At 52.4% G+C, this 21171-nt stretch overlaps 1 protein-coding gene across 1 annotated transcript; it reads right to left on the reverse strand.

The window, feature by feature from the left end:
* Positions 1 to 8590: 8590 nt before the first annotated feature.
* CHAC1 (ChaC glutathione specific gamma-glutamylcyclotransferase 1) lies at positions 8591 to 11073 on the reverse strand. Its single transcript, XM_059913588.1, has 3 exons — positions 10577 to 11073; positions 10133 to 10168; positions 8591 to 9698 (listed from the first exon to the last, which is right to left on the reverse strand). The coding sequence occupies exons 1-3, from the start codon at positions 11018 to 11020 to the stop codon at positions 9297 to 9299; spliced, it is 882 nt and encodes a 293-aa protein (XP_059769571.1). The 5' UTR covers positions 11021 to 11073; the 3' UTR covers positions 8591 to 9296.
* Positions 11074 to 21171: the final 10098 nt, after the last annotated feature.

Below are 21171 nucleotides of genomic sequence, written 5' to 3' on the forward strand. Positions count from 1 at the left end.
AAGGCATGGGCTGGAATTTCAGACACCATGGAGAGATATTTTAAGGCAGGTATGTCTTTTCTGAGCATCAATATCTGCTCCAGTTTGCAAGCCTGGTGTTCCGGTTTACCTGGGCCTGGGGCCAGCTTTTCCTCTGGGTAGAAAACGGAGCACCCTGGGCTTCCCTGGTGGCACAGTGGTTAAGAATCCACCTGCCAATGCAGGGGACACGGGTTCAAGCCCTGGTCCGGGAAGATCCCACATGCCACGGAGCAACTAAGCCCGTGCGCCACGACTACTGAGCCTGCGCTCTAGAGCCTGTGAGCCACAACTGCTGAGCCCACAAGCCGCAGCTACTGAGGCCCGCGCACCTGGAGCCTGTGCTCCGCAACAAGGGAGGCCACCGCAATGAGGAGCCCGCACACCACAACGAAGACCCAACACAGCCAAAAATAAATAAATACATAAATAAAATAAATTATAAAAACAAAACAAAAAAAAAAGAAAAGGGAGCACCCTGCATGGCCCACCACCCAAATCAGTGCTCTTAACCTCTGAAGGGATGTCCAGAGCCTCTTTGTGCCCAGGCCTTTTCTTTTTCAGATCTGCATTTTATTACATATTTGACTGACTTATGAATAAGTAATAAATTTGCACAGTTCAAAATCAAAAACATACAAAAGGGCATAAGAATAAAAAGTCTCTCTTCCATCCCCTCCCCTGGCCCCCAGTTCCCCTCCTGGGAGGCAAACTGTGTTGACAGTTTCTGGTGATTCCTTCCAGACATATATCTATGCTTTTTAAATACATGATTGTATTCATACTATGTCTCTAACTTTGTATGCTTTTTTTTTTTCACTTACACACTAATGTTAAGAGAATACTGTAAAAAGAGTAAAATGGTTTCTGAACATTAATAAATATTCTTCCTAAACATTCATAATTACTCAAATATGCCATGGAAGGGAGATGGGCCATTTGGTTGTCCTACTGCTGGAAATTTTGGACTTTCTCCCCCTAAGTCCTCTGAGTCTGTCCAAATGAAACTGTCCTCCTGGGTTCAGCCAGCAATTGCATTTGGTTTGGGACCTGATTAGCCATTGGCTCCCTGGGGACACAGAGCTCAAAGGTCAGGAGGAGGCCCAGGGCCCAAGCCAGAGGGAAGAGCGGGTGGTCCCTGGCCTTCAGGAGCTGGCTGTGTGGTCCAGGCCAGCAGAGGAGATATATTTAGCTGGGTCAGATGCTGCTGGCTGTATCATGACCCAGGAGGACTGTGCTATTGGTAAACAAACCACAATGGCCTGGCTTTCAGTCAGTCCTCCTTTCTCCCTTTCCGCACTTGCTGGCAGGGCAGGGGCTGTGAGAGGTGGAGGTGGGCACTGACCAGGGAGAGGGCTCGTCTGGAGAGGCCACCTGCAAGGCACCCAGCAGAATTGTGTGGCCTTGTTCTCATGGCCCCAAGTTGTTTTTTTTTTCTGTCATTTCCCCTCCTGCCTTTCTTCACCCACCCTCCCCAACACAGCAGAGTGGGGCAGCCCAGGGAGCACCCCCTTCCTCCTCTGCCTCCACCTCCTTTTCCCTTTCTCCCTCTACCCATCAACCTGATTTGCCATCAGTGCTCCGCTAAGTGAATAGAGTTCATTCATACAGTCATTCAGCCAACTTCATTTATCCATTTATTTGGCCAGCAAATATTTTTTGAGGGCCTGAGATAAGCCAGGCTCAGTGCTGGGTACCAAAGACACAGCAATGAACAGGGAGGTGCTGGCTCTGGCCCTCGTGGAGCTTACACTCTAGTGAGGTTAGAGATAATCCAGTAACTAATTAGGTGCTGGTGAAAATAGTAGTGTTAAACAATAACCAACATTCACATAGTGCTTTAAAGTACATAGGGACTTCCCTGGTGGTCCAGTGGGTAAGACTCTGCGCTCCCAATGCAGGGGGCCTGGTTTCGATCCCTGGTTGGGGAACTAGATCCCGCATGCATGCCGCAACTAAGAGTCCACATGCCACAACTAAGAAGTCCACATGCCGCAACTAAGACCTGGCACAACCAAAATAAATAAATAAATAAATATTTTAAAATAAATAAAGTATATAAGGGTCTTTCACCTGATAGCACATCTAATCCCAAGAGTCTAAGAGATAGTTATGGTTATCATTCCTGCTTTAAAAATGAAGAAATTGCAGCTCAGAGATATTAAATAACCTGGCCAAGGACTCACAGGGTACATGGAGCCCTGGTTCTTGAGCTCAGTCCCTCCAACCCCAAGCTCATGTCCCTCCTGAAAAAGAGGAGCCACTGGAACTGGATGGGAGCAGGTTTCTGGTGCAGCTCTTCATTTTACATTTGAGGAGACGGAGGCCCAAAGAGAAGAAAAGTGCCTTGTCTAAGACACAGGCTTAAAACAGGACTGGAACCTCTGGATCCCAGCCCAGTGCTCGTTCTTTGCATCTGAACAGCAGTTCAATGTCCTGACCAGGGCATGAAGCCCTCGCAGATTTGGAGTGGGGGTAGTCACGTAGGTCCGCCTCCTCCCCTCCCCTGCACCCCCCCAGCCCCACCCACCTCTGCTGCATAGTCCCTTTTGTGAGGAGAGAGCACAGAATGCCCTCCGCAGTCCCCATCCTCCCCTCGCCAGTGCCTGCTGCTTGCTGAGTGTGTGGGCTTTCGTTCAACAAACACAATGTGAGCACCTACTGTGTGAAGGCTCTGGGAAGAACCTCAAGGGCCCACAGTCCACTGGGGAGGCCAACAAGGAACACAGTGCCATCAGATCTGCAAGATAAAAAGCAGAGATGTCAGAGCTGCATAGCAGGGCCCCAAAGCCAGGCCTTGGTGGTCAGGTAGAGAAGGTTCAGGGAAGGCTTCCCGGAGGAGGGACATCTCAACTGAGCCCTTAAGTCTGAGTGATGAATTAGCCAGGCCAGAGCTGGCAGGGAAGAGGCTTTCAGGGTTGGGGAATGGAGGGTGCAAGACAAAGCAAGAAGGCACCCTGCACATTGCAGGCATTTTGCAGGCTTCTGTCAGGTCCGTACAAGTAGCCTGTGAGCAGGAACTTGGTCTCCCTTCCTATGGAAACTTCCACGGGTGAGGACCTACTCCTGTGGATGGATGACTCGGGTACCCCACATGAGCAGCTTTCACCACCACGGACTCAGCACCCTCCCAGCCAGAGCCACCCTCCTGACCTGGTGTGGACATGACAGCCCCAGGAGGGGCTGTGCCTGGCAGGAGTCTTTGACTGCAGCAGGGGGGAAGCCGCAGGTGGGTACATTACTGTCCCCTTCTTCCCCCAGTCACCAGCACCCTCAGGTTGTTCCCAGGAGGGTCCAGCTCCCCTCCCGTGGGGACAGGGAGCACCACCCCATGAGACAGGCACAAACAGCCCTCCAACTTAGCGCCCAGAGCAGGGAGGACTAGCAAGGGCACGGACCCTGCCCCTGACAGGTCTGCCGAAGGGCGGCCCTTCCTCTGGTGTGTGTTTAGGGCCTGACCTCTCTCAGACCAACAGAGGGGCTGAGAGGGGGCAGCCCAGGGTGGGTCAGTACTGCCCCAGTCAGGCACGTGCTGGGTCTGCCCTCGCCCCCCCGGTGGCTCCCAGTCCCACATTCCTGGGCTGTGCACAGAAACATTCACTTTGAATATTAGCCCGAGGAGGCGGCTTGGCACTCTCCCTTGGTGGTGACTGGTTTTCACGGGTCCTTTCCCTTCAAGGGGAAGCGTGACATTGCGTTCAGAAGGGGTGTCTCCTTAAACCCGGTTCCCCGTAGGTCCCCTGAGTTCCGGTGGGGCCCCAGAGCTGGGCTACATTCAGTTCCTGCCCTGGGGAAGGGGGGGGCGCGTGCTGAGCCTAGCGGGGACATATCTGCAAGCAGATCACGTCAATACAACGTGCTGGGCTCAAAACGGGGGTGGGGGGAGGGTTGTTGGGCACGAGGTGGGGCACCAGCCAGCCCCAGCCCAGGTCCACAGCAGCTTCTGCAGGCACAAGGCCGGCGCTGAGTTCAGAAGGATGTGAGAGGGTTGGGTAAAGTGGTTAGCATGGGGAAAAGAGTAGGAGCAAAGCCTTGGTGACCAAATATAGCCCCAGGTGGGAGGAGACAGCAGGAAGGCGGCGGGATGGAGGGGCGTGGCGGGGGGGAGCGCGAGGCCGAGGCGGGAGGGGAGAGCAGGCCCTGGGGCCAGAGTTGGCATTTTACATTTTGTAGGAAATAAATATCCAGGAGGGCACCAAACTGGGGAAGGCGGATCACTTTGGAGGGCATGACTGTCGTCCAGGGAAAGAGGGCGAGCATCAGGGCGGGGGAGGTAGGACGGGACAGGGAGCCCTAAGGTCCGGTCAGACAGCGGAACGCCTGAAGGTTTGAGGAAGGAGACTGGGCCCACGTTTAAGGTTTGGTGAGGGGAGCGCTCACCCCGGGCTCTATCTTCCTGGGGGGCGGGAAGGACCGGGGAGTCGCCGAGCCGGAGGGGCGCCTGCGGGGCAGGGTCCCCGGATGAAGCGGGAGGGGCGGGCGCGGACGCGTGCGGTGCCCTCTCCTTCCTGGAGGGGTTGGGCCGGTGACGGGAGAGCAGCGAGGTGGCGGAGCCTTAAGGGTGTGTCCGCTCTCCCTCACGGCCCAGGGAAATGCCCCGGACGGGCCTGAACCGGGAAGGGCAGGCCTGGCGGGACTCTCCAAGGGCACCCGGGAAGGGCAGAGGAAAGCGGCCTCCACGGGCCCCTGGGCAGGGGTTGAGGGTCCAGGAACAGGGCAAGGAGGGCAGAGGGCAGGTGTGGTCAGGGGCTTTGGTCAACCTCTTCTGACAGGCGCCAGGTAAAGCAATCCTGCTTGGGGACTTCCCTGGCCCTCTTCCCTGGCGGTCCAGTGGTTAAGACTCCACGCTTCTACCGCAGGGGTCAGGGGTTCGATCCCTGGTCGGGGAATTGAGACCCCGCATGACGCATGGCACGGCCAAAAAAAACCAAACAATCCTGCTCGGTCCCAGTTTCCACAGACACTATGCCATTTAAACACTCCAAACCTCGAGGCTTTTGAGAGTGAAAGTAATAATTACCTCAGGACAACAGGAGTAAACTAGGCCCGTCCTGGGCACACTGGGATATATGGTCACCCTAGCTGTGGGGCAGGAGGCTGGCCCTCCTGCTTTGACCCTGGCCCTCAGGGACACTCTCCTTGTGACAGGCCCCCCCACCCCCAACCTGGCCCTGGAGCACCCTGACCCTCCTCAGAGCCAGGCCTGGGGAAAGACAAGGTCGCCCCCTTTTGAGGTCCATCTTCCCACACCCTTTGCTCCTCTGCCACCACTGTCTTCAGGGGAACGACAGCCCTCAGAGGAACGTGGTCCTTCCTGGAACCCAGTGGGGGGCAACCTGGAGAACCCCTAAGAGCCTGTCAGCCCTAGAAAGGTGCTCAGAGGCCGGAGTGGTGTTTGCCCACATGCCCCTGAACTGTTCGTGCCCCGTCTTGGCAAAACCCTGGGGTTCCCCAGTCTCCTCCCTCCTGCCTGTCCCCCGTTTTCAACTGGCTGCCAGGCGATGTCCCCACATTCCCTGCTCCGGCTTTTAGTTCATGCCTCCCCAGCACCTGCCCATCTTGCAGCCTTCCCCTGCCACCAGCACAAGCCTCCTTAAGCCCAGACCTGAACACAACACTTGTCTGCTTGACAAGAAGACAAAACAAAAAGAACAAAAACAAACAAAGACCCTTCTGTGGGAGGAAAAACACATGAAAAAATAAAAACATCACCACAGAACTCAACTTCCCTACAAGATAAAGTCTAACACTTCCTCCAAGAACTGACTCCAAGTGTACAATGGAGTATTCCAGAACTATATATTTGCAACAGAAGGAATGCAGAAACAGCTGAGAATCCAACTGCTTCTATTAAAGGCAGACATTAAAAATATAAAACAATGCCACTCCTTTCACTAAATTTGTTCTGGAAAATAGAATCATTTTTCCTTTAAAATATGTTAACATATAATGGATTTATTTTTTAAATTTAATTGATAAATATGTTTTAAACTTCTTAATTCCTAATACACTAAATGTTGTCAATTGCTATATCACACATCAACAAAAGCTCTTGGGGTCCTGAGACTCCTACGCCCTCCCCACAACTTCAGTTACCTCTTTGCTTCTCTCTCCTCTTAGCAGCCAACTTTCTTGAGAGCTACTTTCCTCCCACTAGCTTCTCAGCCCTACCTTGTGGTTTCCCACCACTGATCCTGAAATTGCTCTCACTGAGGCCACTGAGGACCGCCTGGCATTTCATCCAGTGGACACTCCTGTGTCCTCGTTTTCCTTAGCATCTCAGCAGCATGACCCTGGCTCATAGAAAACCACGCTCTCCTGATTCTCCTCCTGCCTCTCCAGCTGCTTGTTCCCAACTCTTCTTGCTTTGCTCACCCCACCAGGGCTGGGGGGCCTCAGGGTTGGACTGGGCCTCGTTCTCTTTTCTCTCCACTCCCAGGGCTTTGAGGACTGTCTTGATGGGTGTGCCTCCCAAATCTCTAACTCCAGCCCATAGTACTCTTCCGAGTCCCAGACCCACGTATCCAGCTGCTCCTGAACATCCATGTGGATGCCACCGCCCCACAGGCCCCCGCAGGGCAAACACTCTCACACAGGGCAGATCTCCACCCGCACCCTTTCCAACTCTGCCTCTGCACCAGGAGCCCCGGCCCTCTATCCTCTTCCTCACTCTCCTCATCAACCAGCCACAACCAATCCTGCCGACCTCACTCCCTAAATTGCTCTCAAATCCATCCTCCTGTCCATTCCCACTGCACCCCTCAGCTCAGGCCACCTTCCCTCTCCCTGGCCTTTGACACAGCAGCCAGTATTCCTTTTTAAGCAGTCTCTTCCCCACTCAGAATCCACAGGGGCCCCCAGCGACCCAGGAGGAGTGCCTCCTCCACAGCACAGCTCACCAGAGCAGCCAGCAGGCTGAGGTCCTGCCACCTGTCCCGCCCCATGTCCCCTTCCCCATGCCACTCTGTCCCAGCTGGTCTGACCTTGCACCCCGCCTCTGGTACAAGTTGTTCCGTGCCTCTGTTCACTAGAGACCTCCTCTCAGCCCCATCATTCCCTCCCCTGGAAAGCCTACCCTGACCTCCCTCAACCCCTCAGGGTCAAGAGCCCTTTCTAAGCTGAGTGCCCTATTCCCACCATGACACTTTTCATGCTGAATGGTCACGATTCAAAGTTCCTTGAGGAGGAGGATTTCTTCTCTGCTCTATCCCCAGTGCCTAGATCAGTGCCTGGCATGTAGCAGCAGCTTAGTAAATACCTGCTGAATGAATGGCTTGAAGTATGCGAGCCCATGTGCAGCTGGCAAGCAACCTTCCGAACCCCCAACGCCATTCATATAGAGCATGGCTCTGCTCTGAGCACCCAGACTGGCTGTCGGGCCCTACCCTGGCATAGGAGGCGGCTGTCCAGGGCTCCCTGCCACCGACTGCCTCCTCCGGATGTGTTGTCCTGACCGAGCTCCCAGAGGAACCTGGCTGGACTCCACACTTCTCCCATCAATGGCCAAGACACGAGGCTGCCAACACATGGGCACCCTCCCCAGGCACAAGGGCCACCCAGCTTGGTCGGAGCTGACCCTGCTGGGGACACCCGGACCAAACCAGGGCACCAGCCACAACAAGAGGGGCAGCAACACATACCACACAGCGTCCCAGTGTAAACTGAGTCTCAGAGGCTGAATACTTTTCTGGAGGTCACTGGGCAAGTGAGGGATGGGCTGGATTGGAGCCAGGCTCTACTGCTGCAAAAGCCTTGCACCCATTCTGCAGGTCCAGGAGTAAAGGCTGAATCCACTGAGGGGCCACTCCCAGTTGAGGAGCCCAGGGCCAGACTGAGAACTTGGGGGCTGGGATTTGCACCTGCAGGGCCAGGGTGAGGGAAGAGTAGCCAGGGGCAGGCAGATGGTGAACAAGCAGCAGTCCAGAGGGTGCCCGGCAACTCATCCCATCATGGGCTTGAGTCCTGGTGGGTCAGGGTAACGGAGAAGGCACAGCCCACACCACAGGCCCAGGAGGCAAGAATGAGCACCCGGACCTCGGAAGTCAAAGGGCCACCAGGTCCTCCAGGCCTGCACTGTCAGCATGGTCTCACAAGTCGTCATCACCTTACCATTTAAGCTCCTTTAACCCACATGGCTCCTTCAGCAGGAAGCCAGAGGTCTAGCCTCACTGTCAGGAAGAGGCAGCTGCTGACCCCGCAACTGGAGGAAGACCTGGTCTGAACTGCAAGCCCGGCAGCCCCTTCAAGGCAGCTGGGAGGAGACACAGGGCACCAAGTCGGTGGCAAGGACTCCTCACAGGGCTGCCAAGTGGAGCTGCCCAGGCTGAATTTGCATGCCTCGGGGCGGGGGGCATTCTTTGTGTGCACTAAGATGTGAATCGTGATCACAGGAGCGATGTAACCTGGTAGTCCTGCCTGCTCAGCTGCCCCCTCTCTGGGACAGAGGCATGGGGATGAAGAGGGAGCCCTTTCCCCTCTTATGAGCCTTCCAGGGCTTCAGCACCTCACTCACCCCCAAACCCCCATCTGAAGAAAGAACCACATTCCAGCACAGCACTGATAATGAGATCAGTTTATGGATTATAGTATGGGACAGACTGGGAAGGTGCCAGGGCCTATACCGATGAGCTTCCCAGAAACAGACCGACAGACAGACAGGAGTGGCACAGACAGACAGACAGGACAGGGAAACAAAGCCAAATGGGTAAGAGGCCTAGGCCCAGCCTCAGCAGCTGTGTCTGGCTTCCAGATCCAGCTCTGCCCTGGGGACCTGGGGGATGAGCAGGGCTGGCAGGGGCCTCAGTTCTTGTAGGGCCCCCTCTCCTCACTCCCTCCTACCCTCACCAGCAAGCTGGGACATTTGGCGGGTGTTGTTTCTGGGGCTAGGGAATGGTTGGTCTGGAGTGGGGGGCAGAGGGTCAAGGCTCTTGGAGGCTCCCTGGGGAGGTGGAGGCCTGGGTAGTATGGGGATAGCAGCAGCACTGGGGGGAATCTGGTCAGGCACCAGGCGCCTGGGGTGGGGCACCACTCAGCAGGGCCCCTATAACTAGGGCAGGCCCCCCACCCTGCCCACCACACCAACATGGTGCAATAAATAAAGTTTCAAGTAGTAAGTCAGTGTCAGGTAGGAGATCTGGGGGCTGGCGGACAGGCAGGGGCTTAAAAGAGGCCCCTGTCGGCCCACCAAGTCTTCTCAGTGGGCTCCAGCTATTATCAAGTCTGTCTGTGTGCACTGGAGTGGGGACCTGGCCCCTGTGTCCATGTAGGGGCTCAGCCCCTCAGACCAGTGCCAAAGCCTGCTCAGTGGGGCAGAAGCAGGGCAGCATGGTGCCTACAGCATCCACGATGGCTGCTAGGTGCTCGTCCTGTGCCTGGGGCCCACAAAGCTGCATGAAGTCTGCCAGGCGCAGCAAGTACTCAAGGTTGTGGCCAGAGAAGCCTCGGCAGGCCAGGATCTGCGTAGCGATGGCCTCCTCAGGCGCAGGGCCCAGGTAACCAGGGTTCTGCGGGGTGGCCACGTAGGCCAATGCCTTGAGTGGTTGGTCAGGGGTATCTTGAGGGTAGAAGGTGACCTCCTTGGTATCATAGCTGCCAAGCACTGCCTCCCGCACATTCAGGTACTTCAGGGCCTCATTCACCTGCTCACCTTGCACCTGGTACGCCACACCCCAAGTGCAGCCCTAGGAGAAAACATGGGCACTGGGGTCAGTCACACAGCTCCTTCTGGTCCCACCCCAGTACTGTGTTTGTAAGGGAGGTGGGCAGAGCGCTGATGAGCCCTCTAGTAGCAATATATCAAGCCCTCATCCTCCCTTAACACGGGTTGGTAAGGTGGTCTAGCCCCAGAAAGAACAGAAATCCTACTCAGAGTATGGTCTGAGAAACAACGGCATCACCTGTAAGCTTGTTAAGAATGAGTTTCAGGCCACTCTAAATCTTATTAAAATCTGTATTTTAACAAGATCCTCAGGTGATTCTTATGAGAAGCACTTAGCTAGACCCACCCTTCCCCTCAGCCAGCGGGGCATCTAATCTATCCTGCAGCCAAGGATCCACAAGCTCTGTCTGTCTGCACCCCTCCATGCTGGGTCTCTTTCTTGACTCTGGCACTTACCTCACGATCTTCAAGGAGGGTCACCACACGACCAGGCTAGGGAGGGAAGAGAGATTTTGAAAAAAAACAAATTAGAAATGAGCTCTGCCATCATTGGTAGAGAAAACTCTTAGTAACCCTTCTGTCCCAGGCCTCAGAGAGCCCCACTCATCCAGGGGGATGATGCATAGATGTAACAGAAGTAGACACATGGCAGTGGCCCAGATTGATAATCAGAAATATTCATCAACACGGTGATCCACAGGATCAGCCTATAGCCATCACACAGTGACCCACTGGGCACACAAATTTAAGCCAAAATATGTAAGCAAGGTTTACACATTTCCCCCATCGCGACGGAGTCACCGTCTGCCCAGATAGACCCTGACATTCCAGGGCACCAGCACGGTGCCCACTATCCTGTCCCCACCCCCGTCATTCACCCGGGCATGGGCAGATGCTCACCATCTTGTCGCTGCCCCGATGGAAGGTGTCTCCCTGCCAGAAGCGGCGGCTGTAGCCGCGCACGAAGCCCACACGGCTGTCGCTGTAGGTGAAGTCGGGCCTCCACACCAGGGAGCCGTACCCGAAAATCCACAACGCTTGGGGGTCGCAGTCGTCCTGGGGGGGCTGCGAGGGAGGCGGTGAGGTGGGCGGGGTGTTCTGAGCTGCAAACTCCTGCTTCATGGTGCCGGACACAGGGACGGGCCCGGGCGGCTTCCGGGGCTGGTCTCCGGCGCGGGCACGGAAGGACCACAGACGTACCCACCTGGCCTGGCACCGCTTGGCTGCTCCAGCTGCGCTGCCCGGTCCGAGGTCCCCTTTAAACCCTCCGGCCGGGAAGCCCCACCCACCGCGGCCAGCTGCCGCGGTTATTGGGGCGGGGCAAATTCCCTTTTGGCCAATCATCTTCGGATTTTGCTGCCCGGTTAACCGCGCCGCCGCCTGAATGGGTAACTGCGCGTCCTGCGCCGGGCCCAGCGCGCCCGCTGATTGGTTCGGCTCCACCTCTGTAGCAAACCTGGCAGGAGTGATGCAACGGCTGGGGAGGCTTCCCCAGCTCAGGCGTGCAGCAAGGACGCCTCAGATTGCGTCAGGCGGCCGGCAGTGGACACGGACGAGGGCACCGGTCGTCTCCCCATCAGCCCCTTTACGGCCTGGGCCCTTCAAGAACCATGGTTGGCGGGCCCCAGGAGGGTGTCTCTCAAGCAGTCCTGCCAGTGCACCTGGCCGAGTCACTGCCACCCCAGGCAGCACGGACTCTTTACCAGGTCTAGTGCAGGACACGTCCAGAAGGAGGGCTCTGGGCGGCGTAAATGCCCGTCTCTGGGGTTTCTCCTGGGAGCACATACTCTGGAGAAGCTGTCCGAGGCACCTCCGCCTTCCATACAGGTGCCTCACGCTGTTGGCGCGCGTGAGCAAATGGAGAAAACTGAGTCACGGGGCTGACAAGGTGTTCTGCGGAAGCTGAGAGATTGAGTCAGACCGGGCGTTCAGAGCCTGCGGGTCACGTAAGGGCTACGCCCCAGGCCAGGTGTGGGACTGCCTGAGCCCAAATAGGCTCCAGGAAAAGCCGGTCAGAGCGCTTGGAACTGCCGTTGTCACTTTGGCAGTGGTGGCCCGACCTGCGGAGAGAAGCCATAAAGACCGGAAAGTCAGGTCAGTCCTGCCCCAAGGCGATGGGTTTAGTTCTGCCCGGACAGGAGAGTTTTGCAACAATGGTTGGGTTAATCTTAGGCACCGAGGTTCTGGGAGTGGAGGGCAAGGAGGGCCCTTACCGGCCTTCGCCCTTGGCTACTGGCTTCCCGACCCACAGAAGGTCCGCAGGTCGCCTGGGGTTGACCCCCTAAGCAGCGGCCAGGGGAAAGGGAAACAGAGGCAGCAGAAGGCTTGCACCTCGCAGAACTGGCTCCGAGGGACTGCTCCTGAGGTCAGGGGACTGCTGACGAGGAACAGGGAGAGCCCTCTGGCAGGGAAAAGGGGCAGTATTGCTTCTCATTCGATTCTAATTAGATATTTAAACTAAAAATTATCTGCACACTTAAAGTAATCATTCCAAAGGTGCCTAAGATATAATCTCCAGTAGGAATGCTTCACTATGTTGTGTATAGTATGAAGCTAGATCTTTAAAAACAAGTTATACATTAATATTAGTAAAAGAAATAATATGGAATAATATACATAAACTGTTAGCAGAGCCTGTCACCAGAGGAGGACTTTCCATATTAAATGTAAATATTTATGGAAAAGTTTGGGTTTTTTACAAGGAGCATGAATTACTTTTCCCACTGGAAAAAGTTACAGGCACATGGTTGTTTCTGGTTATTCCTTTCTCCTTCCCTCCATTCTCCATGTTCACTGTCCCCTCTTCTCCTCTCTCTATCCTGTCTCTTTTAGTCCACCTCCTCTGCTGCTTAGGGAAAATATCCCCCCTCCACCTACCACCTTTGATAGTGGGGTGGGAGGTGAGAAACTGGTACTAACACATTGCTGAAAGTATCTGAATTGGCACAAACAACCCTTTGAAAAAGCAGCTTGGTGATACAAATCAAGAATCATAAAATGTCCCTGCCCTTTGACCCAATACTTCCACTCCATGAAATTATTCAAAATATGGGAAAAGCCATATTCCTCAAGATTTTTCAATGTATTGTTACTTATTATAGCCAAAACAAAAGAAGAAAAGCTACTTAAATGTCCAAAAATAGCTAAATGTTTAAGTAAATTATCCACATGGTGGAGAAGTACACACACACATGTATACACGACTTAAAAATCCTGCAATAAATGATTAGTTACATAAATTTGATATAGACATAAAATTAAATCTGTGCAGTCATTAGAAAAAATTATGTATGACTATACTTATTGACTTGGAAACCTATCTACGATGCATATATAATTAAATGAAAAACAGGTTATAAAATAACCTAAAATAACTTTTTAAACTTAAAAAGTATATATGTGTTTATTTCCAAAAAAAAAAAGAAATCTAGAAGAACACGTAAAAATGCTCAGTGATTATCTCTGAGTAGTAGGACTATTGAGACTTGCACTTTATTTTTAATACCAATTCAGACTGGGAATTTTTTAAGAGAACATAAACCACTTATATTTAGGAAAAACAGTTTAAAGTAAAAATCCATTAGGAAAACAATGTAGTGAACATGCTTATGATTGCATAGTAAGACAAACATGCAAAACAGGAACTATCACATGCACTATGATTAAAACGATTGGGATTTCCGTGGTGGCACGGTAGTTAAGAATCCGCCTGCCAATGCAGGGGACATGAGTTCGAGCCCTGGTCTGGGAAGATCCCACAGGCCGTGGAGTAGCTGAGCCCATGCACCACAACTACTGAGCCTGCATTCTGGAGCCCGCAAGCCACAACTGCTGAGCCTGCGTGCCGCAACTACTGAAGCCCAAGCGCCTAGATCCTGTGCTCTGCGACGAGAGAAGCCACCGCAATGAGAAGCACGTGCACCGCAACAAAGAGTAGCCCCCACTCGCCGCAACTAGAGAAAAGACCTCGTGCAGTAACGAAGACCCAATGCAGCCATAAATAAATAAATAAATAAATTATTTTTTTTAAAAACGATTAAAACAACAAAAACAAGATTCATGAGGAAAAAGAGGGGGCATCATATACTAATGATAGATGGATTGGGGTATGGTGACTCTTCTGTATTTTGCAAGGCTTATGAAATGTAATTTTTAACAATAAAGTTACTTTTAAAGAGTAGTTAATAGTTCTTGGTGGCTCAGGAACAGATAGCATATCAGAATCACCTGGGCAACATCTTCAAAATGCCCATTCTCTGACTTCCTCCCAACTAGACCAAAGCCCCAGGTTTAAATAACTCCTTTGGTGAGGTCATCAGTAACCAGCTCTTGCTCCAGGCAGAGTTAGGCACTCCTTCCTGTGTGCTCCCAGACGGCTTACCTCACTTCTGTCCCTTCCACTTCATGCTTATAACAGAAACATTTATCGAGTGCTTACCATGAGCTATGCAGTTTGCTAAATGCTTTTACATCCATTCTAATTATAAACTTCTCTGCTGCTTTGTGAGGTAAATATCATTTCACAGATGAACAGACTGGAACAAAGGAAATTTAGGTAACCTGCCACAGTGACGCAGCAGCAAGTTGTATAGCCTGGGGCCCAAGGCAGGCAGTCCAACCCCAGAGCCTCCTTGTTACTGAGCATTTGACATCCTACCTCCCACGAACTTGAGAGCTCCCAGAGAGCAGACTTCATCTTTGAAGGCCCAGGGGAACCAACACAGTCCTGGCTCATGGAAGGTTCTCTGCAAAGGTAGGTAGAAGAAGTAAAACTCTTGGAAAAGGCCAGGGCACCCTGGGGTTCAGAGGAGGAGGAATCCTGCAAGACAAGGGCTCAACCTTGACCATCTCAAAGTAAGAATCTGCACAAAAGTTGGCCCTGAGGTCTCGGCCACCTTCCCAGGAACTTGTCTCACCTGTTCCCATTCCTTGCTTATCCTTGCCAACATCTATCTCCTTCCCTCCCAGTGGGACACTCCCAGGAAGTAAACCACCCACCTCAGCCAGTTCCTCTCCAACATCAGCAGCAACCATCCCATCTTTCCTCCTAAAATTCCCTCAGGGAGGGGCTGCAGATGTCATGCCCACAGAGGTACCAGCTCACAAGAGGTGATGAGAGAGTATCATTTCCACCTTGCAGAGTTGCACATGATTTGCACATGATGTACACATGGCGTCTTCCTTCTGTGAAACTTCCCCAAATTAATCTTTCCCATTGTTCCTTCAGGTAGTCACTTTTTTTTTTTTTTTTTTTTTGGCTGTGTTGGGTCTTCGTTTCTGTGTGAGGGCTTTCTCTAGTTGTGGCAGGTGGGGGCCACTCTTCATCGCGGTGCGCGGGCCTCTCACTATCGGCCTCTCTTGTTGCGGAGCACAGGCTCCAGACGCGCAGGCTCAGTAGTTGTGGCTCATGGGCTTAGTTGCTCCGCGGCATGTGGGATCTTCCCAGACCAGGGCTCGAACCTGTGTCCCCTGCATTGGCAGGCAGATTCTCAACCACTGTGCCACCAGGGAAGCCCCAGGTGGTCACTTCTAACTTCCTTATGATCTGTTCCTCCTCCTCATTCCAGTCACTGTAATCAACTCCTTGTGTTAGTGGGCACCACTATCTGAAACAAGGGAAGGGTGCATTTTAGGAGCCAGGGGATCATGCGAATTTATTAAGCTAACTGATGAAGTTGCTTCATGAAGCTGCTGGTTCCAGAGGGATGAAAACCTTCTCAGACATGGGCTCTAAGCCCAGCTTGTCCAGATTTGAGCCTAGTTCCACCATATACCATCTGGGTGACCCCAGGCATCCTGTCTCTGGTCCTCAGTTTTCTTAACTGTCAAATTGGGAATAACAGTACCTACTTTGTAGGTTCTGATGAGGATTGACGGAAATAAAACCTTAGCCAGCACCTGGCTTGTGTGAGCACTCAATACATGTTGCTCCATATTATTTTTACTCCAAATTTTTCACTTTCCATTTTATCCAGGGTATAACCGTGGTCTATGGTGATATGGTGATTTATAATAAGTATATATTTGGGTTTTGTTATATCATTCTTAATAAGCAGGTAATCTAGTAGTAAACTGTGTTCCTGAGTTCTGTGATCCACTCTAGCAAATTAATCTAACCCAAAGAGAGGGTCATAGGAACCTGTGATCTACAGCCATTCAGTTAGAAAGACAGGTAACACCTGGACTTGCAATCGGCATCTGAAGTGGGGGCAGTCTTGTGGGATTGATCTGTGGGATCTGATGCTATCTCCAGGCAGATAGTGCCAGGCTTGAGTTAAATTGTAGGACACCCAGCTGGTGTTGCAGAAGTGCTTGCTGTGTGGAAAACCCCCAGGTCTGGTATCAGAAATGAAGTAGTGCTGGTAGGGGATTGAGAGTGGAGGAGATGCACAGAAGAGCATGTTTTCCTTTGCCCGACCTCTCGGTCTGACACAGCTCAGAAGAACTGAGTGGGTCAGGAAAGCGACCAGGGTAAGTTTTTTTTTTTTTTTAGTATTAAACATTTTATTCAATTTCTTTTTTTAAATATTTATTTATTTATTTTTGGCTGCATTGGGTCTCAGTCGCAGCACGCGGGCTTCTCTCTAGTTGTGGCTTGAGTGCTCAATAGTTGCTGCATATGGGCTCAGTTGCCCGGCAGCATGTGGGATCTTAGTTCCCGGACCAGGGATCGAACTCGCGTCCCCTGCATTGGCAGGCAGATTCTTAACCACTAGACCACGAGGGAAGTCCCCCAGGGTAAGTATTTTTGATTCAGTGGTGGAAACCTCCAGCTCTCTCACCCTCCATTCTTACCATACAATTCACAGATTGTACCAGCAAATAGGATGTTAAATGAGAGTTTTTAAAAGGCAGAATAGGTGATAGTGTGCCCCGAGCACACTATTTTTTTAATTGAAGTATAGTTAATTTGCAATACTGTATTAGTTTCAGGCGTACAACAAAGTGATTCAGTTTTATTTATGTGTGTGTGTATATATATATATATATATATATATATATATATCAGATTATTTTCCATTATAGGTTATTACAAGATACTGAATATAGTTCCTTGTGCTATACAGTAAATCCTTGTTGGTTACCTATTTTATGTATAGTAGTTTGTATCTTTTAATCCCATACTCCTAATTTCTCTTCTTTCCCCTTAGGGAACCATAAGTTTGCTTTCTATGTCTGTGAGTCTGTTTCTGTTTTGTATATAGATTCATTTATATTATTTTTTATATTCCACATATAAGTTATATCATATAATATGTCTTTCTCTATCTGAATTACTTACTTTCTCTATCTGACTTACTTATAATCTCTAGGTCCATCCATGTTGCTGCAAATGGCAATATTTTATTCTCTTTATGGCTGTTATGCCATTGTGTTATATATATGTTTATATCTCACATCTTCTTAAACCAGTTGTCTGTTGATGGGCACTTGGGTTGTTTCCATGTCTTAGCTATTATAAATAGAGCTGCTATGAACATTGGAGTGCATGTATCCTTTCGAATTACAGTTTTCGTTTTTTCCGGATATATGCCCAGGAGTGGGATTGCTGGATCATATGGTAGCTCTATTTTTAGTTTTTTAAGGAACTTCCATACTGTTTTCCGTAGTGGCTGCACCAATTTACATTGCCACCCACAGTGTAGGAGGGTTTCCTTTACTCCACACCCTCTCCAGCATTTATTTGTAGACTTTTTGATGATGGCCATTCTGACCAGTGTGAGGTGATACCTCATTGTGGTTTTGATTTGCATTTCTCTAATAATTAGAGACGTTGAGCATCTTTTCATGTGCTTGTTGGCCATCTGTATATCTTCTTTGGAAAAATGTCTATTTAGGTCTTCTGCCCATTTATTGTTTGGGTCGTTTGTTTTCTTGATATTGTGTTATATGAGCTGTTTGTATATTTTGGATATTAACCCTTTGTCAGTTGCACTGTTTGCAAATATTTTCTCCCATTCCATAGGTTGTCTTTTTGTTTTGTTGATGGTTTCCTTTGCTGTGCAAAAGCTTTTTATAAATTTTTTTTTTGGCTGTGTTGGGTCTTCGTTGCTGCGCGCAGGCTTTCTCTAGTTGCGGTGAGCAGGGGCTACTCTTCATTGCAGTGTGTGGGCTTCTCATTGTGGTGGCTTCTCTTGTTGTGGAGCACGGGCTCTAAGCTCATGGGCTTCAGTAGTTGTGGCATGTGGGCTTCAGTAGTTGTGGTTCACGGGCTCTAGAACGCAGGCTCAGTAGTTGTGGAGCACGGGCTTAGTTGTTCCGTGGCATGTGGGATCTTCCCAGACCAGGGCTCGAACCCGTATCCCCTGCGTTGGCAGGCGGATTCTTAACCACTGCACCACCAGGGAAGTCCAATTCCTAGGTATTTTTTTGACACAATTTTAAAGAGGATTTTTTTTTTAACTTTCCCTTTCTGATATTTCATTGTTAGTGTAAAGAAATCCAAGCACACTATTAATAGAATAGTTGCTTGAGCGAAGAGAGGGATTTTCTTTGTGTGCTTGGGGGGTTGCTAAAATAAACAAACAAATAAATAAAACAATCCCCATCTATGAGGGGCTATATCTCCTGCAAACCACTGAGAAATAAATGTATCCTCAGGTCCTTGGCCCATGTGCAAAAGGGACATAGGTCTCACCAATTCTCTGGCAAAAGTATGGGAAGGAGTAGCTGAATGCCTTGATACAGTCCACCTCAGAAGAGGGAGAGAAGAGAAGACAGCTGCTCTGCTGGTTATACCAACTGAATCCAGAGCCAAGGGGGGGAAGACTACTTGGTCCCCTGCCCACAAAAGCAGGGACTGTAAGGGTTCACTCACGTCCTGGCAGAGGGGTGCGTGGGATAGTGGGAAAATCTGGCTCCTTGCCCATTTCTAGTTGCCAAGGAGGGAGGAAGACACAGCTGATAGGGCGCCCTGACCTCAGGCCTGGTCCTGGAAGGTGAGGGGCCAGGGCTCCAACAGAGCATTGGAATGGTGGGGCCCCTCTCCCAATTCCAGGGAGAAAGAAAGGTGTAGTCTGTGGGGGCAGGAAGGGGCTGGCTCAGGGCTGAGAACTGCAGTGGGGAGCACTTCCGTGGAGTGACAGGGCTGCACAGAGGGGAGACCCATGGAGTCAAAGTCGAACATCAGACCCCACAGAAATGCTGGAGTGTAGTAGGACCTGGCTTTAGAAGAGAAACTAGAGAAACAGCCCATGTGGAGAAGTATGACTGCACAAAATGGGCCTGACTGTGGAGGCAGACTCTGAGAGCCAAGGCGGTAAAGCCCCTTAAATGACAGCAGCTAGGACACCATCCCCAGGGGCCTACTGCAAATGGGCAGATCCCAGAACCTTTTAGATCTCTTTTATCAGAGAGTTAGAAGAGGACGCCCTGAGTGAAGGGAGTCACTGGTGGAGGTGAAACTGAACAGTCCAGGCATAGTAGGACGGGCCTGGCCCAGACATCTGCCCCTGTGGGAAAGGGAAAACAATCCTCCGACAGGTGCAGTGGCATGCACCTGTCTGCCTACCGCCAGGACCTTCTTTGCCTCCAACCTGAGTCAGGAGGAGGGATCACTGGAGATAGACAGCTGGACATGCCTGGCAGGGCTTTGGCTCTGCCCTGCAGGGGGTGCCATGACACAGGACAGCCTTGGGCCCAGAGCTGACCTGTTGCTAAATCCAGACTCCTGAGATGCTAGTTACCCTGTGTCTGACCGTAGCCGCAGCTGGCTTTTTTTGGACCCTGTGTCATGGCCTGAGAGGGTCTTTGGGGATGAAGGGAACGTGCTGAGCCCACTAGGGCCAAAAGCCACTTGTGGCGGATCTCCAAGGGGACGGGGACTCTTGAGGACTTGGGGTCCTGCTGTCACTTCCCACAGCCTGGGTCCCCCTTCCACTACTCCCCACATCAGAGGAGGTTGACCTAGACTAGTGGTGCTCCTTAATGACAGGGACACAAAGAGAAGAAATGGTGGAGGCAAGCCGGCATCTCAGCTGCCTTCTAGGTTCTAGGGCTACTGCTGGGACTATCCAGCCAGACTCCAAGCTCCTCTCTAGCCCACCCCCATCCTGTGAGCTGGATTGTGAAAGCTCCCGAAAGTGGTTTGCTGGCATAAATTTAAGGATTAAACAACCTGTGGGGGGGACTCGTTGCTCACAAATAGTTTTTCATACACTAACTCATTTCAACCTCATAGTAATGTGCAAGAAGTATTATGATCCTCTGAGAGGTTAAAGATAATTAACTAGACGGCCAGCTTCCTTGGGCAGAGACCATGTTTCATCGCCAATGCCTGACATATAAAAGGTGCTCAATCAGTGTGGAAGGAATGAAGAAATGGATGAACTTGTCCCAGGTCACCTGGCAATGAGAGGTGGTGCTGGAAGGGAGCTTCAGCCTCCCAACTCAAACCCGGTGCCCTTTCCAGCCCGTCCCCGTTCCCTTCCATTCAAGGTGCGGTCTGGGATGGGAGGGCGCAGAGGACCGCGAGGTGAGGAGGGCGCTGGCTGCACGGACAGCTCAGAGTTTGGTAATGGGCCGCTTCTCCGGACACCCTCTAACATATTTAGGGGAAAGCATCGCTCTGAGCTTTCTCCAGTTTACTCCCTCTACTTGGGGGACCGGGGGCCGGAGAGAGCTCTGCGCGACAAAGACTATCACTGAACTCGCGTCCGGCTGCTCCCTCTCCGGATCGTCCCGGTGCCCCCAGGGCCAAGAAGGGCTGACCCCGTGCCTTGCGGGGTGACGGCGGCCCCTGTCCGAGAGCAGCCCCGCGGCCGCGCAGCGCCCCCTGGTGCTGGGCAACGGGGCCCGGGCGGTCCCGCCCGCTGGCCCGCCAGCGACGCCGGCTTCCCGCGGCCGCGGCCCGGCGCGGGCTCCCAGGCCGGGGGCGGGATTCGGGGCTGCAGGAGGCGGAGCCGAGCGGGCGCGGAGTCTCCGAGAAACTCGCGGCCTTCGGCGGCTTCCCGGCCCGGGAAGTGAGCCGGGGTCGGGAGGCCGCAAACAGGAAGTCGGGCTGTAACAAAGAGCTCGGGGGGGGGCGGGGAGCCGCGGGACCTCCGGGGCGCCCGGGGCGACGGCAGGTGGAGGGCTGACCGGGGCCAGCGCGTCGCACCTGCCTCTTCCGCCGCCGCTGGGGGTTCCAGGCCCGCCGGGATCCGGCTGTGCCGTGCGCCCTGGGCGCGAGGGAGGGCGCGGCCGCTTGAGGGAGGCCACTGGGACCTCCCAGGCGCATCCTCTCCCCGGGAAGGGACACTCACAGTTCCCTGAGTGAATCACTTCCATCCCTTCCCGGAATGCGGCGGGCCACGTGGGGTGGAGGGCTGGGTCGCCATCCTGCGGACCCGCGGGGAGAGGCGGGGAAAGCGGCAGGGAGGGGAGAGCCCTGTGCGTCCCCGTGAGAGGTGGAGCGTCTGCGCCGACCTGAGTTTAATGACCTAGTGGCCTTATCTAGCCCGGGATGGGGGGAGGTAGGAACCACTGTCCTTTTTTTTCTATCCCCTGACCAGTCT

This window comes from Balaenoptera ricei, chromosome 2 (assembly GCF_028023285.1).
Source record: "Balaenoptera ricei isolate mBalRic1 chromosome 2, mBalRic1.hap2, whole genome shotgun sequence".
NCBI classification, from domain to species: Eukaryota; Metazoa; Chordata; class Mammalia; order Artiodactyla; family Balaenopteridae; genus Balaenoptera; species Balaenoptera ricei.